General features: G+C 41.0%; 1 protein-coding gene across 1 annotated transcript; it reads left to right on the top strand.

The window, feature by feature from the left end:
- The first annotated feature begins 6,145 nt into the window (after positions 1–6,145).
- On the top strand, positions 6,146–7,120 carry LOC110919778. Its single transcript, XM_022164035.1, has one exon. The coding sequence runs from the start codon at positions 6,146–6,148 to the stop codon at positions 7,118–7,120; it is 975 nt and encodes a 324-aa protein (XP_022019727.1).
- Positions 7,121–14,639: the final 7,519 nt, after the last annotated feature.

Below are 14,639 nucleotides of genomic sequence, written 5' to 3'. Positions count from 1 at the left end.
ATTTTGAAGATTTGGCTGCTGGGTGCTAGTGCTGATCGAGAGTGCCGACGTCGGGAGGCTTGGCACGGTCGTGCCACTGTTTGGCACGGTAGTGCCATATCTGGCAGTTTGCTGGAATGCACCATTTTAGCTCTATTTTGCTCCAAAAGCTTCCGTTTCATCACCGGGCCGAAGCCCGGACCTGTATTTTCACAAACAACTCAAATAAGTACCAAAATCAATGAAAATACAAAGAGTTTTCGCATAAACGGGGCGTATTTGACGTTTAAAAGATGTATAAATTCTTATACATCAGGTTTTAATCAAAGTAATGTGATTATTCCATATTTCTTAAGACTCAAAATGACATATTTGTTGTGTTACTTGTATATGTTGATGATATTGTTGTAACACGCAATAGTGTTATTGAGATTAATAATGTCAAAGAGTTCTTAAAAAATAAGTTTTTAATGTAAGACTTAAGAACATTAAAGCATTTTCTAGGCATTGAGGTAATTAAATGTGATGATGGGATGTGTATGTCTCAAAGAAAGTATTGTTTAGAATTAATAGCAGAGTATGGCTTGACTGCATGCAAACCTGTTAGTAATCCTATAGAAAAACATCATGTTGTCACCTTGTTATATAGTCAAAATATTATTAGGTAAACTGGGTATAAAAAATTATTAGGTAAACTGATTTATTATGTTCACTGGTTTATTTAACACATACCAAACCTGATATATCATACTTAGTGTACTATCTAAGTCAGTATATGCACAAGCCAAATTCTGGTCACTTAAAAATTGCCCTAATACTACTTAGGTATTTAATGCAGACTTCTGGAAAAGGATTATTGATTAACAAGAGTAATTCATTTGAATTAAAAGTCTTTGCTGATCTTGTTTGGGGCAAGTGCCTTGATTTTATAAAATCTATTACAGACTTTTGTGTTTTTCTGGGGAAGACTATGGTTTCTTGGAAAAGCAAGAAACATATCACTATTTCCAGATCCTCAGATTTAGCTAAGTACATGGCAATGTCTGCTGCTACTTGTGAAACTATATGGCTTATATATGTTCTTAAAGAATTACAAGTAAAAGTGAAATTACCTGTACCTTTGTGTTGTGGTAATATGTTGTCTTGGCTATAGCAACAAGCCCAGCTTTCCATAAAAGAACAAAGCATTTTGAGTTGGACTTGTTTTTCTTAAGAGAAAATACTGGATGAGGTTAAATAAGCTGTTGGTGTTAAATCACATGGTCAGCTAGCTCACATTTTTACAAAGGGATTGTTAATAACACAACATGTTGAATTGTGTAAAAAACTTAGCATGTATGATGTATTTGGCTATTGAATTGTGGGGGGCGTTAAAATGTTACAATCTCATTTCAATTCAATAGGAAAAAACAATATAAAGTTTGTTACAATTTCTTTTGTATATTTTACTTTTATTTGTTTTTTTGTGTTTTATGTAGGTGGGCCTAGGGATGGTGGGCCAAACCAACGCATCCATGGACTAAGTTCACGTTGTGGCAGGCCCTCCCCTAGGTGTTGATCAGTTGGCTCATTGACAAGTGATTAGATAGGCTCGTGGTCAAGCAAAGTTGGACCAGAGCTGTGAATTCGCTTAAGTAGCTGCGAAGAGAATGCCCATCAGGGTTTGTGGAATCATCCGGGTCACGCAGGTTGTCTATATAAAAGATATTTTGTGTGTTTATGTATCATTCAGTAAGTTTCACACACACACACACAAACGTCTCATTCTCTCTCTTAGGGTTTCACTTTGAAACGATTTTGGGGCTCTTTGATAATGTTGATCACTTTGTTTTGTTTGAGTCTGTTAGATTAGTGTGAGTCTTGAGAGTTATACAGATCATTGAGTTGATCAATTTGTGAGCATTTGAGTGGTAGATTCTTCAGTTTCTTATGTGTATTTTGATTCTGAACATTTGTGTTGAGTAAAACTTTGTGATCATCCGTGATATACCAAATTTGACAAAATCAAACTTGATTTACTTAGAAAATAAAAGGCTGAAGACACATGCATCAAACTTGATGATAAATATCTCAAACACTGAAATGGGTTTCTTAGTGTGCATGTCTGTATCAATCTATATTCTATACTCATTTGGATTTCATTCAGCGTACATTCAAAGCTCATATATGAATAGTCGGTTATCAAATATATCTAATCAACGGATCAAAGTTGCAGTTTTGTTTTAACCCCTTTGCTAAATTGTAGTATATAGTTTAGGTCTTGTATCTGTGTGAAACGTGTGAAAGAATTTTCTATTGTAATTTGCGTGAGCGCTGATTAACGATTAAGATATTTATCTCTTAGTGAGTTTTTAGAGACTTATTGATGTATTGCAAAATACATCTCTTATTTGTGTATAGTTTGTATAGTTTTCCGTTATATTTAGTTCTGTTTTCGTTAGAATGTGCATACTTTGATGAAATCTTGTGTTTCCAGGTCGTTTGTGCTAAAAACGTTGAAAAACTGAAGTGTTAGAGGCTGGGAAACAAGTTTAAAAGAGTTAGAAAAAAATTCTGAAGTTTTGGGACTATGAATCTGGGAAATATACGCACCATTCTATGAAAAATGCGCCGTCGCGCTACGCCACGGCTACATGTCATTCTCATCGCGTGCCGCCACCACTAAAATAATAATTTCTGGAAGTTTATGCCGTCGCGCTACGCGACCTCAATGCAGCATACCCGTCGCGCAACGCGACGGGGTTAAATTACGGTAATTCTTCGTTAAGCAGCTAGGGTTAAGTATAAAAACCAAGATATCATTATCAAAACCCTAACGGCGAATTAAGGCAATCAAAGGCGATTTTGGGAGCATACTTTGAGCAATTTTTAAGGTTTTGAAGCATAGGAATCATCGGTACGAGTTCGGGACGAAGAATTGAAGACTTGCTCGGGTTTTCCAATTCCTTGTTTTGTTGATTTCTTTCTTGAAACTCGTTGTCATAAATTCTTACTTGAACATCTTTGATTTGTTTTCTTTTTTAACATGCTCGGCTAAATTTTTAAGCCACCTAGACTATGATGAATGGATTGATATAAAGTTTTAACCTTTTTCGTTAATTGCGTGTATATTATGGGTTGATTGTGTATAGTAAAAGGTTTGGTCTATTGATTTGATGTGCATGCGTACTTTAATTTGGTTTATTATTATAAATTGCTTCGTATGAATCTTGGTGGTTGTCTGCTACGGGATAGGTTCATGCTAGGTCTTTGACTGTGTGTTTTTGACCTTTAGGGAGAATTGGCCAATAACCCCTAGAAGTAATTGTTAGTGATTTGCTAGATTTTAGTATTCTACTAGTCCTTATAGCTGGAAGGTGTGGGGCTATTGATAGGTCTTACCCGGTGAATTGCTTTAGACAATCTTTGAAAAAAGTCGTGCCTTAGTTGCCTCGTCGGTTTATTAGTCTATCAAGTCAAGTTAAGAAACCTAAACTACCCTAGATCTATAATTAGAAAAGAGTAGGTCAATATTAGGGTACTTACACAATAATTAGACATCTAGAAGGAAGTCTAACAACCGGTAGGATTAACAGCCTAGGTAGCGCCATAAGTTTCACCTCGAGAAGGGTTGAGGGGCTTAGTTGGTGTCTTAATAGGTTTAGTATCATAAGATCCCGGTTCCATAAATCATGCAGTTAACTTAATCGGTAATTCTTTAAAATCAATCCAGGATTCTAGTCTAGGTGGTCTCGTTCATTATATAAGAAAAAGTCTTCGCCTTATTTCGTATTAGCTTAGTTCGTTCTAGTTTAATTAGTTTAATAATTAGTTTAAATAGATTTCCTTAGATTTCAGTAACCCCCCCCCCCAAAAAAAAAAAATTAAACAAGTTCTAGACGTGTCTGTCAGTGTCTGTTAGAGTCTAAATAACCTGATTTATAGAGTCTCGTGGTTCGATATCCGGACTTCCTTAGGTTATACTACAGTGATCGGTACACTTGCCGATTGTGTGGTTTAGGTCGAGTCTAGATTTAAAGCTTTTTAGTGTCTAGCTTAGAGAGTCAAATTTAGTTAGTTTTTATAGTCTGTTTAGCACACATCAAGTTTTTGGCGCCGTTGCCGGGGACTCTTGGCAATCGCGTTCATATTTGATAGACTTTATTGACATATACGTGCTACGTGTTTTGTTTTGTTTTGAGTCTTTTATTTTTATTTTTATTTTTATTTTTATTTTGAGTCTTAGTGACTAGTGCTTGCTATTCTCATATTTAGGTTTTTGCTTGTAGTGGATGCCACATCTGCGCTCGCACGGACCGCCGAAGCCGCCAGTCACAGAGTCATCATCTCGATTGGGTCAAGGCCCGCAGGTTAGTATTTCATCCTCTTCTCAATTTCCTAATTTCGATTCCACTCCGTTACCCACCCCACCTCAATCACCTAAAACATCACCTAAGGTTTCCCCACCCGATAGTCCCACTTCTAGCACCTCTAGCGCCACAGAAAACATAAACTTAGAACACATGGCCAACGCAAGACAGACTGTCCATCAACAAGCCACCCAAAATTTCACCGGTCTTGCTTCACCCATCACCGTTCCACCAATAGTTAGCGAAAACTCATGGCAGATTCCATCTTATACCATGCAAGCCATCACCAATAGCATCCAGTTCCACGGCCGCGAGGACGAGGACGCCCCAGCTCACATAAACCGTTTCTCTCGTATACTTGCTACTTTTAGCCTTCACGGAGCCCCAAAAGATGCTACCTACTTGCAGCTTTTTCCCTTTTCACTAGCCGGCCGTGCGGCTACTTGGTTGGACTCTCAACCAACCAGTACTTTTACCACTTGGGCAGGCCTTCGTCAAGCCTTTTTGAACAATTATTTCCCGCCCGCTAAAGCCTCACGTCTTCGTGACCAAATTCATTCCTTCCGCATGGAGCCCGACGAGCCTTATTACCTTGCTTGGGAGCGATTCCAAAACCTTTGTGCTCGCTGCTCCCAACATGGTCTTTCCGATTGGGCCCTTTGTGAATGCGGGGGGTCATATGATAGGTATTCTTACTATTGCCGAGTGTTTAGAGCGTTTCAAGGCATTTGCCCAATCTCAATCTCAGTCGCGAGCCGATCACCGGTATCAAAGTGGCAATTCAAATACCACTACTAGTGCACCCGCCCGAGGGGTGAACCATATCACTATGGATCCTAGTATTGCCGTTGTATTGGAAAACGTGACTAGAGAGCTCAAGGAGATTAAGGCAACGGTAGATAAGTGTGAGTTTTGCCGAGGGGGTTACGATCCGAATGCGTGTCCATTGTTAGTTGGTGAGGAGCTAGTTGATTTCGTGGGAGGGGGTTTAGGTAGAGGTCTACCTAGTGGGTTTGGTAATAGTAATTTTAATTCGGGTGGTGAAGTAATAATAACAATTTTAATAATAATTATAATTTTCGCTCAAATGGCCCTCCTAGTTTTCAAATATCTCAAAATCCAAATAGGGGTCAAGGTTCATTCTTGGGTGAGGGTTCAAATGGGCAGTTCAATAAGGGGTTCAATGGGCAGGTCAAGGAGTGGGGGTCAAGTAGTCAGGTTCAACCAGTTCAGGGTCCAAGTTATGATCTAGGGGGTAGCCTTGAGAGAATGGAGGCAATGATGAGCCAATTAAGTGCTAAGGAACAAACCACCCAAAAGATCCTTACCGAACACGACCTTATGCTTAAGAACCACCAAGCCTCTTTCCAAGACCTTCAAAGGGTCGTAGGTGACATGTCTAGGAAACTAGAGGAGAGATTACCTAGTCAGTTTGCGGGCAACACCCAACCAAACCCTAACGCCCATGCTAAAGCCATTACCACTCGTAGTGGCAAAACCGTAGGGAACCCGAGAGTTGAAGAGAGGGTAGTAGAGGAAGATGAGGATATTATAGATGAAGAAATCGATATGGAGGCTCCTGGAAAAGTGCAATCGAGGCTAAGCCCAGCAAGTACCGCACAGCCCGGTGAGTCCAAGGTGAGAAGAAAATAGAGAAACCACCCGTATACGTTAGACCTTCCCCAATCATAGACCATTCGCGTGTCCCTTTTCCTACACGTCTTAGGAACCAAAAGTACTCCAAGGAATAGGGGCAGTTCTTAGGTATCTTCAAGCAATTGAAGATTAATTTACCTTTCATCGTGGCACTTCAATCCATGCCTAAATACACGAAATTCTTAAAGGACCTTCTTAGGAACAAGGAGAAGTTAGGGGAGTTGTCGAATGTCCCGTTAAATGGAGGGTGTTCAGCAGTTGTTCTAAATAAGCTTCCGGAGAAGCTTACCGATCCCGGTATTTTTACTATTCCATGTGTATTCGGTAGTAATACCAATACTCGAGCCTTAGCCGACCTAGGTGCTAGCATCAATTTGATGCCCTTTTCTCTCTACGAGAAGCTAGACTTAGGCGAGCTTTTACCTACCCGTATGACATTATCCTTAGCCGATCGGTCCGTGAAATACCCGAGGGGTATAGTTGAGAATTTGCTTGTTAAGGTCAACAAGTTTGTTTTTCCCGCCGATTTCGTCATTCTTGATATGGAAGCGGATGAGAGAGTTCCTATCATACCTGGTCGTCCATTCTTGCGTACCGCTAAAGCACTTATAGATGTTTACGATGGTAAAATAACACTTAGGGTCGGTGAGGAGAGAGTCACCTTTGAGATAGATCGTTCCATGAACCACTCGAGTGGTTCCGATGACTATAGTGGTCCTTGTCATTCCGTATATTTCTTGAACTCGTTCATCTCATGCGTTGACCATTGTTTAGAGTATATTACTGGTACCGACTTAGTAGGAGGAGAGAGAGTAGAAGAGGAGTCGAAGTTGGTGGATGAAGTTGAAGATGAGGGGATTGCTTTGATTCCCGAAGTATTAGCCGTTAGTGATGTCACCACCCAACCCCCACCATTAGAGCTTAAGGTACTTCCATCTCATTTAGAGTATGCTTTTCTAGGGGAGGGTTCTGAGCTACCCGTTATCATCTCCTCAAGGTTCAAGTTTGGAGGAAGAAGAGAAGTTGAGGTTGTTGGAGGTGTTGAAGGCCAACAAGGAGGCCATTGCATGGAGGTTGTCCGACATCAAAGGCATAAGCCCTTCTTATTGCACCCACCGGATACTCATGGAGGATGATTACAAATCGGTGGTGCAACCCCAAAGGCGGCTCAACCCCAATATGCAAGATGTTGTGAAGAAGGAGGTTCCAAAACTCCTAGATGCCGGGATGATATATCCCATCTCAGATTCACCGTGGGTGAGTCCTACTCAGGTTGTCCCTAAGAAGGGAGGGATGACCGTTGTCATGAATTCGAAGAATGAGCTTATCCCTTCTCGTACGGTCACGGGTTGGCGCATGTGCATCGACTACCGAAAGTTGAATGATGCCACCCGAAAAGACCATTTCCCATTGCCCTTCATCGATCAAATGTTGGAGCATCTCGCAGGTCAATAATTTTATTGTTTTCTCAATGAGTTTTCCGGGTACTTCCAGATCCCCATCGCCCCGGAGGATCAGGATAAGACCACCTTCACATGCCCCTATGGCACGTTTGCGTACCGACGCATGCCATTTGGGCTATGTAACACTCCAGCTACCTTTCAGCGGTGCATGGTTTCCATATTTCAGGATATGATTGAGAGTTCCATGGAGGTTTTCATGGATGATTTTTCGGTATATGGTAACTCCTTTGATGAGTGTTTGAAGAATCTCGAGAGGATGTTGAAGAGGTGCTTGAGACGAAGCTTATGTTAAATTGGGAGAAGTGTCACTTCATGGTGACGGAAGATATTGTGTTGGGACACAAGATTTCGAGGGATGGTATTGAAGTAGATCGTGCGAAAATAGATACCATTAGTAGGTTACCTCCACCCACGAGTGTGAAGTCAATTCAGAGTTTTTTAGGTCATGCGGGCTTTTATAGACGTTTCATTAGGGATTTCTCTAAAATCACTCGCCCCATGACCCATCTTCTAGAGAAAGATGTTCCTTTCATCTTTGACGAGGAGTGTCTTAAGGCCTTCAACTTTTTGAAGGAACAGCTTGTGAGTGCACCTATTCTTATCTCGCCCGACTGGAGCTTACCATTTGAGCTCATGTGCGATGCGAGTGACTATGCCGTCGGAGCGGTATTAGGACAAAGAAAGGATAAGCACTTCCACCCCATATACTATACGAGCAAAACGTTGAAAGATGCTCAAGAGAACTACACCACCACGGAGAAAGAACTCTTAGCCGTAGTTTTTGCTTTCGACAAATTCCGGTCGTACCTCGTGCTATCCAAGACCATAGTTTTCACCGACCATTCTGCGTTGCGTTTTCTTTTTCAAAAGAAAGACGCCAAACCCCGACGTATTAGGTGGATTCTATTGCTTAGCGAGTTTGATATCGAGATTAGAGACAAGAAAAGGGCCGAAAACGTAACAGCCGATCATCTATCACGTTTAGAGGACCCTAGGAGAGAGGAGATTCGTGAGGAGGAGATAAGAGACACATTGCCTCACGAGTCTATTGAGTTTGTAGAGGCCGAGAAAGAGGGATTACCTTGGTTTTGTGACTTAGCAAATTATCTTTCAAGTGGCAATATTGTGAGGGGAATGACCACACAGCAAAGGAGGAAGTTCCTTAGTGAATCGAGAAAGTATGTGTGGGATGATCCGTTCCTCTTTAGAATAGGGGGAGATAGGATACTTAGGCGGTGCGTGTCGAGAGAGGAGGGTTGGAATATCCTTAAGCATGTGCATGAAGGCCTCACGGGAGGACACCGTGGTGCATATGCCACCGCTCAAAAGGTGTTTGATTGTAGATTTTATTGGCCTAGCGTACTTCGTGATGCCGTTGAGTTTGTGAAAACATGTGATGCTTGTCAACGAACCGGCAACATCTCAGCCAAAGATGAGATGCGTCAAAACCCAATCCAAGTATTGTAGGTTTTTGATGTTTGGGGCATTGATTTCATGGGACCCTTTCCCATCTCCAAAGGGAACCGGTATATACTTGTGGCAATTGACTACGTGTCTAAGTGGGTAGAGGCTCAAGCTCTCCCTACAAATGAAGCCCGAGTAGTCTTGAAATTCCTTAAGAAACTCTTTTCCCGTTTCAGTACATCTAAAGCTTTAATTAGTGACCGTGGCACTCACTTTTGCAATGCATTGATGGAAAAATTTCTTGCACGCTACGGAGTCACTCATCGTTTGTGTACCGCATACCATCCACAGACGAGTGGTCAAGTGGAGAATGCAAATTGTGGTATCAAATGTATTCTAGAGAAAACCGTTGGTAAGAATAGGAAGGATTGGTCCGATAAGCTTGACGATGCATTGTGGGCGTTTCGAACCGCCTACAAAACGCCTTTAGGAACTACACCATTTATGATCGTCTATGGAAAAGCTTGTCACCTTCCCATAGAGCTAGAGCACCGAGCACTTTGAGCATTGAAAATCGTTAACGCTGACATGACCGAAGCCGCTAGGAAGCGTTTCTTTCAAATCCATGAGCTTGAGGAGCTTGGTGATGCGGCTTATGCTCGATCGTTGGGAATTAAGGAGAAGACGAAAGCTTCACATGATAGGAAGTTAAGAAAGGTTAAAGAGTTTAGCAAGGGTGATAGAGTACTTCTCTACAATTCAAGATTGAAGTTGTTTACGGGGAAGTTGAAGTCGAAGTGGTCGGGACCGTATATGGTTCATTACGTGTTTCCGTACGGAGCGGTGGAGATTATGGATGAGTCGGATGGCCGAAGTTGGAAGGTGAATGGCCACCGGTTGAAACACTACATTGGAGGAGCGATAGGCAAGAACGAGATGGAGGAAGCTCCTCTCGAAATTCCATAAAAAGCCGCCACTTAGCGCTTTGGGATGAAATCCCAAGTGTAGAGTTTGTACCGTTTGTATTTCCGTTAATTTTCGTAATTTTTTGTGTCTTTGTTCGTGTGTTTGAGTAATTTTGCAGGAATCGTACCATTGAAGAGCTGAAATTGCGAAGAAAATGACATTCCAAGTAAGTCCCAGTTAGGGTCTTTTTAGTTGTTTTTAGTCTAGATTGAGTCGTATTTAGTAGGTCTTGGGTTTACTTGCACGTACAAGTGATTTAGGCTCGCCCGTACTCAATCTCCATTCGGGCGAGTTTAATTATCACTTAGCATTTGTAAAAGGTAACCCGTTTGTTTTTATTTCAACTTTATTTTTTCAGAATTAGACGCGAATGAAATGCTATACGGCTATTCTAATTTTTTTGAAAAAAATTATAAAAATTAAAAAAATATAAAAAATTTCAAAAAATTCAAAAAAATAAAAAAATGAAAAATACCAAAAATAGTTTGAGATTATTGATTGTTTGCTTGTTTTGTCTTGTTAAATATCTGCTTTGCAGACATGGCTAGCAGTTCATGCAGTGGTAGGGCCCGAAAAAGGGGTGCAGATCAGACAACACCCCAGCAAGATCCGATTCCACAGGAGACCCCGATTCTTCAGATAGGTGCTGATGATCCAAAGCTGATAAAAATTAGGTACCAAAGGTCTCATGAGTTCATCCCAACACAAAAAGTTAATCGACTCGACCACCCGATACTGCAGTTCGAGCCGAATACATCTGAGTGGAAGAAATATGATAAGTTGAGGAATACGGATTTGCTTCAGCACAGGGTGATAGACTAGACCTGGTTGGAGGAAATAGGTTCAAGGCAGGTAGTCTTGCACCTCCTGGGTCCAAAGTTGACCGACGCATTAGAGTATACGCAGACTCAGTATGAGGAGTTGGTGCTGGAGTTTCACAGCACATGGAGACACAAAGAAGGGAAATTTGATAATGACACAGCTGTGTCCTTTAGTCTGGGTAGGCAGGTCTTTGAGATGAATATGGCGAGGTTTGCCATTGTGTCGGGATTTTATACTGAGGAGGAAGTGAAGCAGTCGGGATTTGTGACTAGTCTACGGGGTGCATATTCGATTGATAGGGATCACAGTGTTGGAGGGGCTGAGCTGCGTAATTTTTGGAAGACGATTTCCGACCACCCATTCACAGTTACAAACCTGATTACCTCGGTTCGTAACCCAGTTTATAGGTATGTTTTGAAGATTCTGTCGACTACATTGGTGGGGCGGAAATCAGGGGAGAATAAGGCGAATTGGATCGAGTTGTTCATTCTCATGTGTCGGGTAGAGAACAGGGAGATAAACTTAGCTACGATGTTAGCGGATTCTTTTAGCAGGGGACGTCGAGGTGGTCATCGGGCTGGGTTGGCTATGGGCCCCTAAATTTCTCGTATTGCACAAAATTTGGGGGTGTTTGACAAGTATGTCCCCCAATTTCTACATGAGGGGCCCAAGACGATGACATTTGGGATTAAAGAGTTGCAGCAAGGTGGGATAGTGTCGTATACAGAGCTCTACGGCTGGGAGCCGATTAGGCAGGGCCCGTAGGTGCAGCCGCCAGAGGGACATCCAGCTGAGGATGTGATGATTCAGATTGACCCTACTCACTGACAGCGGCCACCACAACGACATGAGTTGTCGGCACAACAGTACCCCCGCAGGCAGCCACCACCAGAGCCTCTCACCTTGCAGTCGCTCTCTGGCTATGTGGAGCAGAGATTCGACAGGTTAGAGCATCTTATTCAGTCGATTCAGTTGGGTCAGGAGAGGCAGGATGATGCTCTCAGGTACATGATGAGCACGCACAGCATGGGGATTCCAGACTTCTTTCAGCCGAGACAGCAGGGTGGCTCGGCTGGTGCTGGAGAGAGGTTTGATCCGGATCCTCCATTCCGTGTATTTGGTGAGGGTAGCTCTGGTGCAGGTGGGCGACAGGAGGGTAGTGAGGAGAGTGCCAGCGAGCATGGTGAAGACTAGTGTGGGGAGATGAAGATGCAGTAGCAGCAGCTGACGACTATATCTTTTGTTTGATTTTTTCTTTTATGTTGTTTTTGATCCTCATTTGTTGGTTTGTACTTATACTGATACACGTTAAACAGGTTGGTTGGGCAGGATGGTTTGGGTTGTGTTTGAACTGGTACTCTTGATGATATATATACTATGATGTTTTGGTAATTTGTTTATGATGTTGACTGATAGGTTGATGTTAGTAGCCGCTTTCGTTCGCGTGTCCGAGAATAGGAGTTGTTTGCTGAGCGCGTTTCGAATTGGAGGGCTTATGTGGAAACGACTGGCACTTTGACAGTCTCACATATTCAGCTAAGTCGTTTCCCTTGTATTTTTGTATTTATTTATTTTTTTCGCTTTTAGTTTCAGTTTTTATTAGTTTTTAGGTAGTTTGTTGAGTCGTATTTCCGTTCTTGCATTAGGAACAATGCAATCTTTAAGTGTGGGGATGGGATACATGTAAATAATCGAGTCATAAATATGAAAAATACAAAAAAAAAAATTAAAATTGAAAAAAAAAATTCAAAAAAAAATTGAAAACTTAGAAAAATGTCTTTCGAATAAAGAAGTTTGCAAATAAAAAGCGGAAAATGATAGAAAAGATGAATTTTTGTTCGGGTTCAAATAATAATAATAAGAGATTTAAAATAAATCGAGCTTGTGTCTAGTTAGGGATATGTGGATAGGCCCGAGTTTGGTTTTAAGTCCCTTTGAGTTAATATACCTTAATTGTCGGTCTACTAGTGGGTTTTCATCTGGGAGATATGGGAAACTGAAACCGCCAATAAGAGTATAAGGAACACCGTTATAAGTTAAAACTGTTAGAATTTTTTATCATGAAAAAATAGAAAAAAAATGAGCTAGAAACTGAATGAAAGTAGCGCAGTTCTATGTAGTCTGGGTTGGGATAGTGACTTTACAACCGGATTACCTCTAGGGTGTGTGAAATCGAACTTGCAAACAAAAGAAAAAGTACCGAAGCCTAAGTAATCCGAGTTGGGGATAGTAACTCTACAGCCGGAATGCCTCTTGGTTAGGAAAGCAACGTCTACGCTAATTAAAAGGAAAAAACAAAAAAAGAAAGAAAGAAAATTTCTGAAAAAAAATGAAAAAAGTGTGATTTTAAATTCTCTTGGTTTTGATATAAGACGGTTGGAAATTGGTCCAGTGATCGTTCCTTTAGTTCTATAAGCTTGAGGCGAGATTAGGTGGACCATAGATTCTACCGTGAGACCCTAGGTAGATTGACCGCACTTAAACTAAATTCACATGATAAGGGCTTAAGACCGGATTTGGGTTTAAAGGGACAAATATATTCGCAATCGCGGCTAACGCAAGCTTTGGTTTTAATAAGACATAAATATGCTTTTGACCCTAGTGACTATTCATCTCTGATTCCGTTGCATAATTCTTTTTCGAGGACGAAAAAAGGGTAAGTGTGGGGATATTAGATGTATTGCAAAATACATCTCTTATTCGTGTACAGTTTGTATAGTTTTCCGTTATATTTAGTTCTGTTTTCGTTAGAATGTGCATACTTTGATGAAATCTTGTGTTTCCAGGTCGTTTGTGCTAAAAACGTTGAAAAACTGAAGTGTTAAAGGCTAGGAAACAAGTTTAAAAGAGTTAGAAAAAAAATTCTGAAGTTTTGGGATGATGAAGCTGGGAAAATTACGCACCATTCTGTGAAAAATGCGTTGTCGCGCTACGCCACGGCTACATGTCATTCTCGTCGCGTGCCGCCACCACTAAAATAATAATTTCTGGAAGTTTATGCCGTCGCGCTACGCGACCTCAATGCAGCATACCCGTCGCGCGATGTGACGGGGTTAAATTACGGCAATTCTTCGTTAAGCAGCTAGGGTTAAGTATAAAAACCAAGAAATCATTATCAAAACCCTAACGACGAATTGAGGCAATCAAAGGCGATCTTGGGAGCATACTTTGAGCAATTTTGAAGGTTTTGAAGCATAGGAATCATCGGTACGAGTTCGGGACGAAGAATTGAAGACTTGCTCGAGTTTTCCAATTCCTTGTTTTGTTGATTTCTTTCTTGAAACTCGTTGTCATGAATTCTTACTTGAACATCTTTGATTTGTTTTCTTTGTTTAACATGCTCAGCTAAACTTTTAAGCCACCTAGACTATGATGAATGGATTGATTTAAAGTTTTAATCTTTTTCGTTAATTGCGTGTATATTATGGGTTGATTGTGTATAGTAAAAGGTTTGGTCTATTGATTTGATGTGCATGCGTACTTTAATTTGGTTTATTATTATAAATTGCTTCGTATGAATCTTGGTGGTTGTCTGCTACGGGATAGGTTCATGCTAGGTCTTTGACTGTGTGTTTTTGACCTTTAGGGAGAATTGCCAATAACCCCTAGAAGTAATTGTTAATGATTTGCTAGATTTTAGTATTCTACTAGTCCTTATAGCTGGAAGGTGCGGGGCTATTGATAGGTCTTATCCGGCGAATTGCTTTAGACAGTCTTTGGAAAAAGTCGTGCCTTAGTTGCCCCGTCGGTTTATTAGTCTATCAAGTCAAGTTAAGAAACCTAAACTACCCTAGATCTATAATTGGAAAAGAGTAGGTCAATATTAGGGTACTTACACAATAATTAGACATCTGGAAGGAAATCTAATAACCGGTAGGATTAACCTCGAGAAGGGTTGAGGGGCTTAGTTGGTGTCTTAATAGGTTTAGTATCATAAGATCCCGGTTCCATAAATCATGCAGTTAACTTAAACGATAATTCTTTAAAATCAATCCAGGAT

Source organism: Helianthus annuus, chromosome 16 (genome assembly GCF_002127325.2).
Source record: "Helianthus annuus cultivar XRQ/B chromosome 16, HanXRQr2.0-SUNRISE, whole genome shotgun sequence".
Classification (NCBI taxonomy): domain Eukaryota; kingdom Viridiplantae; phylum Streptophyta; class Magnoliopsida; order Asterales; family Asteraceae; genus Helianthus; species Helianthus annuus.
Note: the sequence above shows the minus strand (reverse complement) of the source record. Positions and strands in the feature narration are given on the sequence as shown.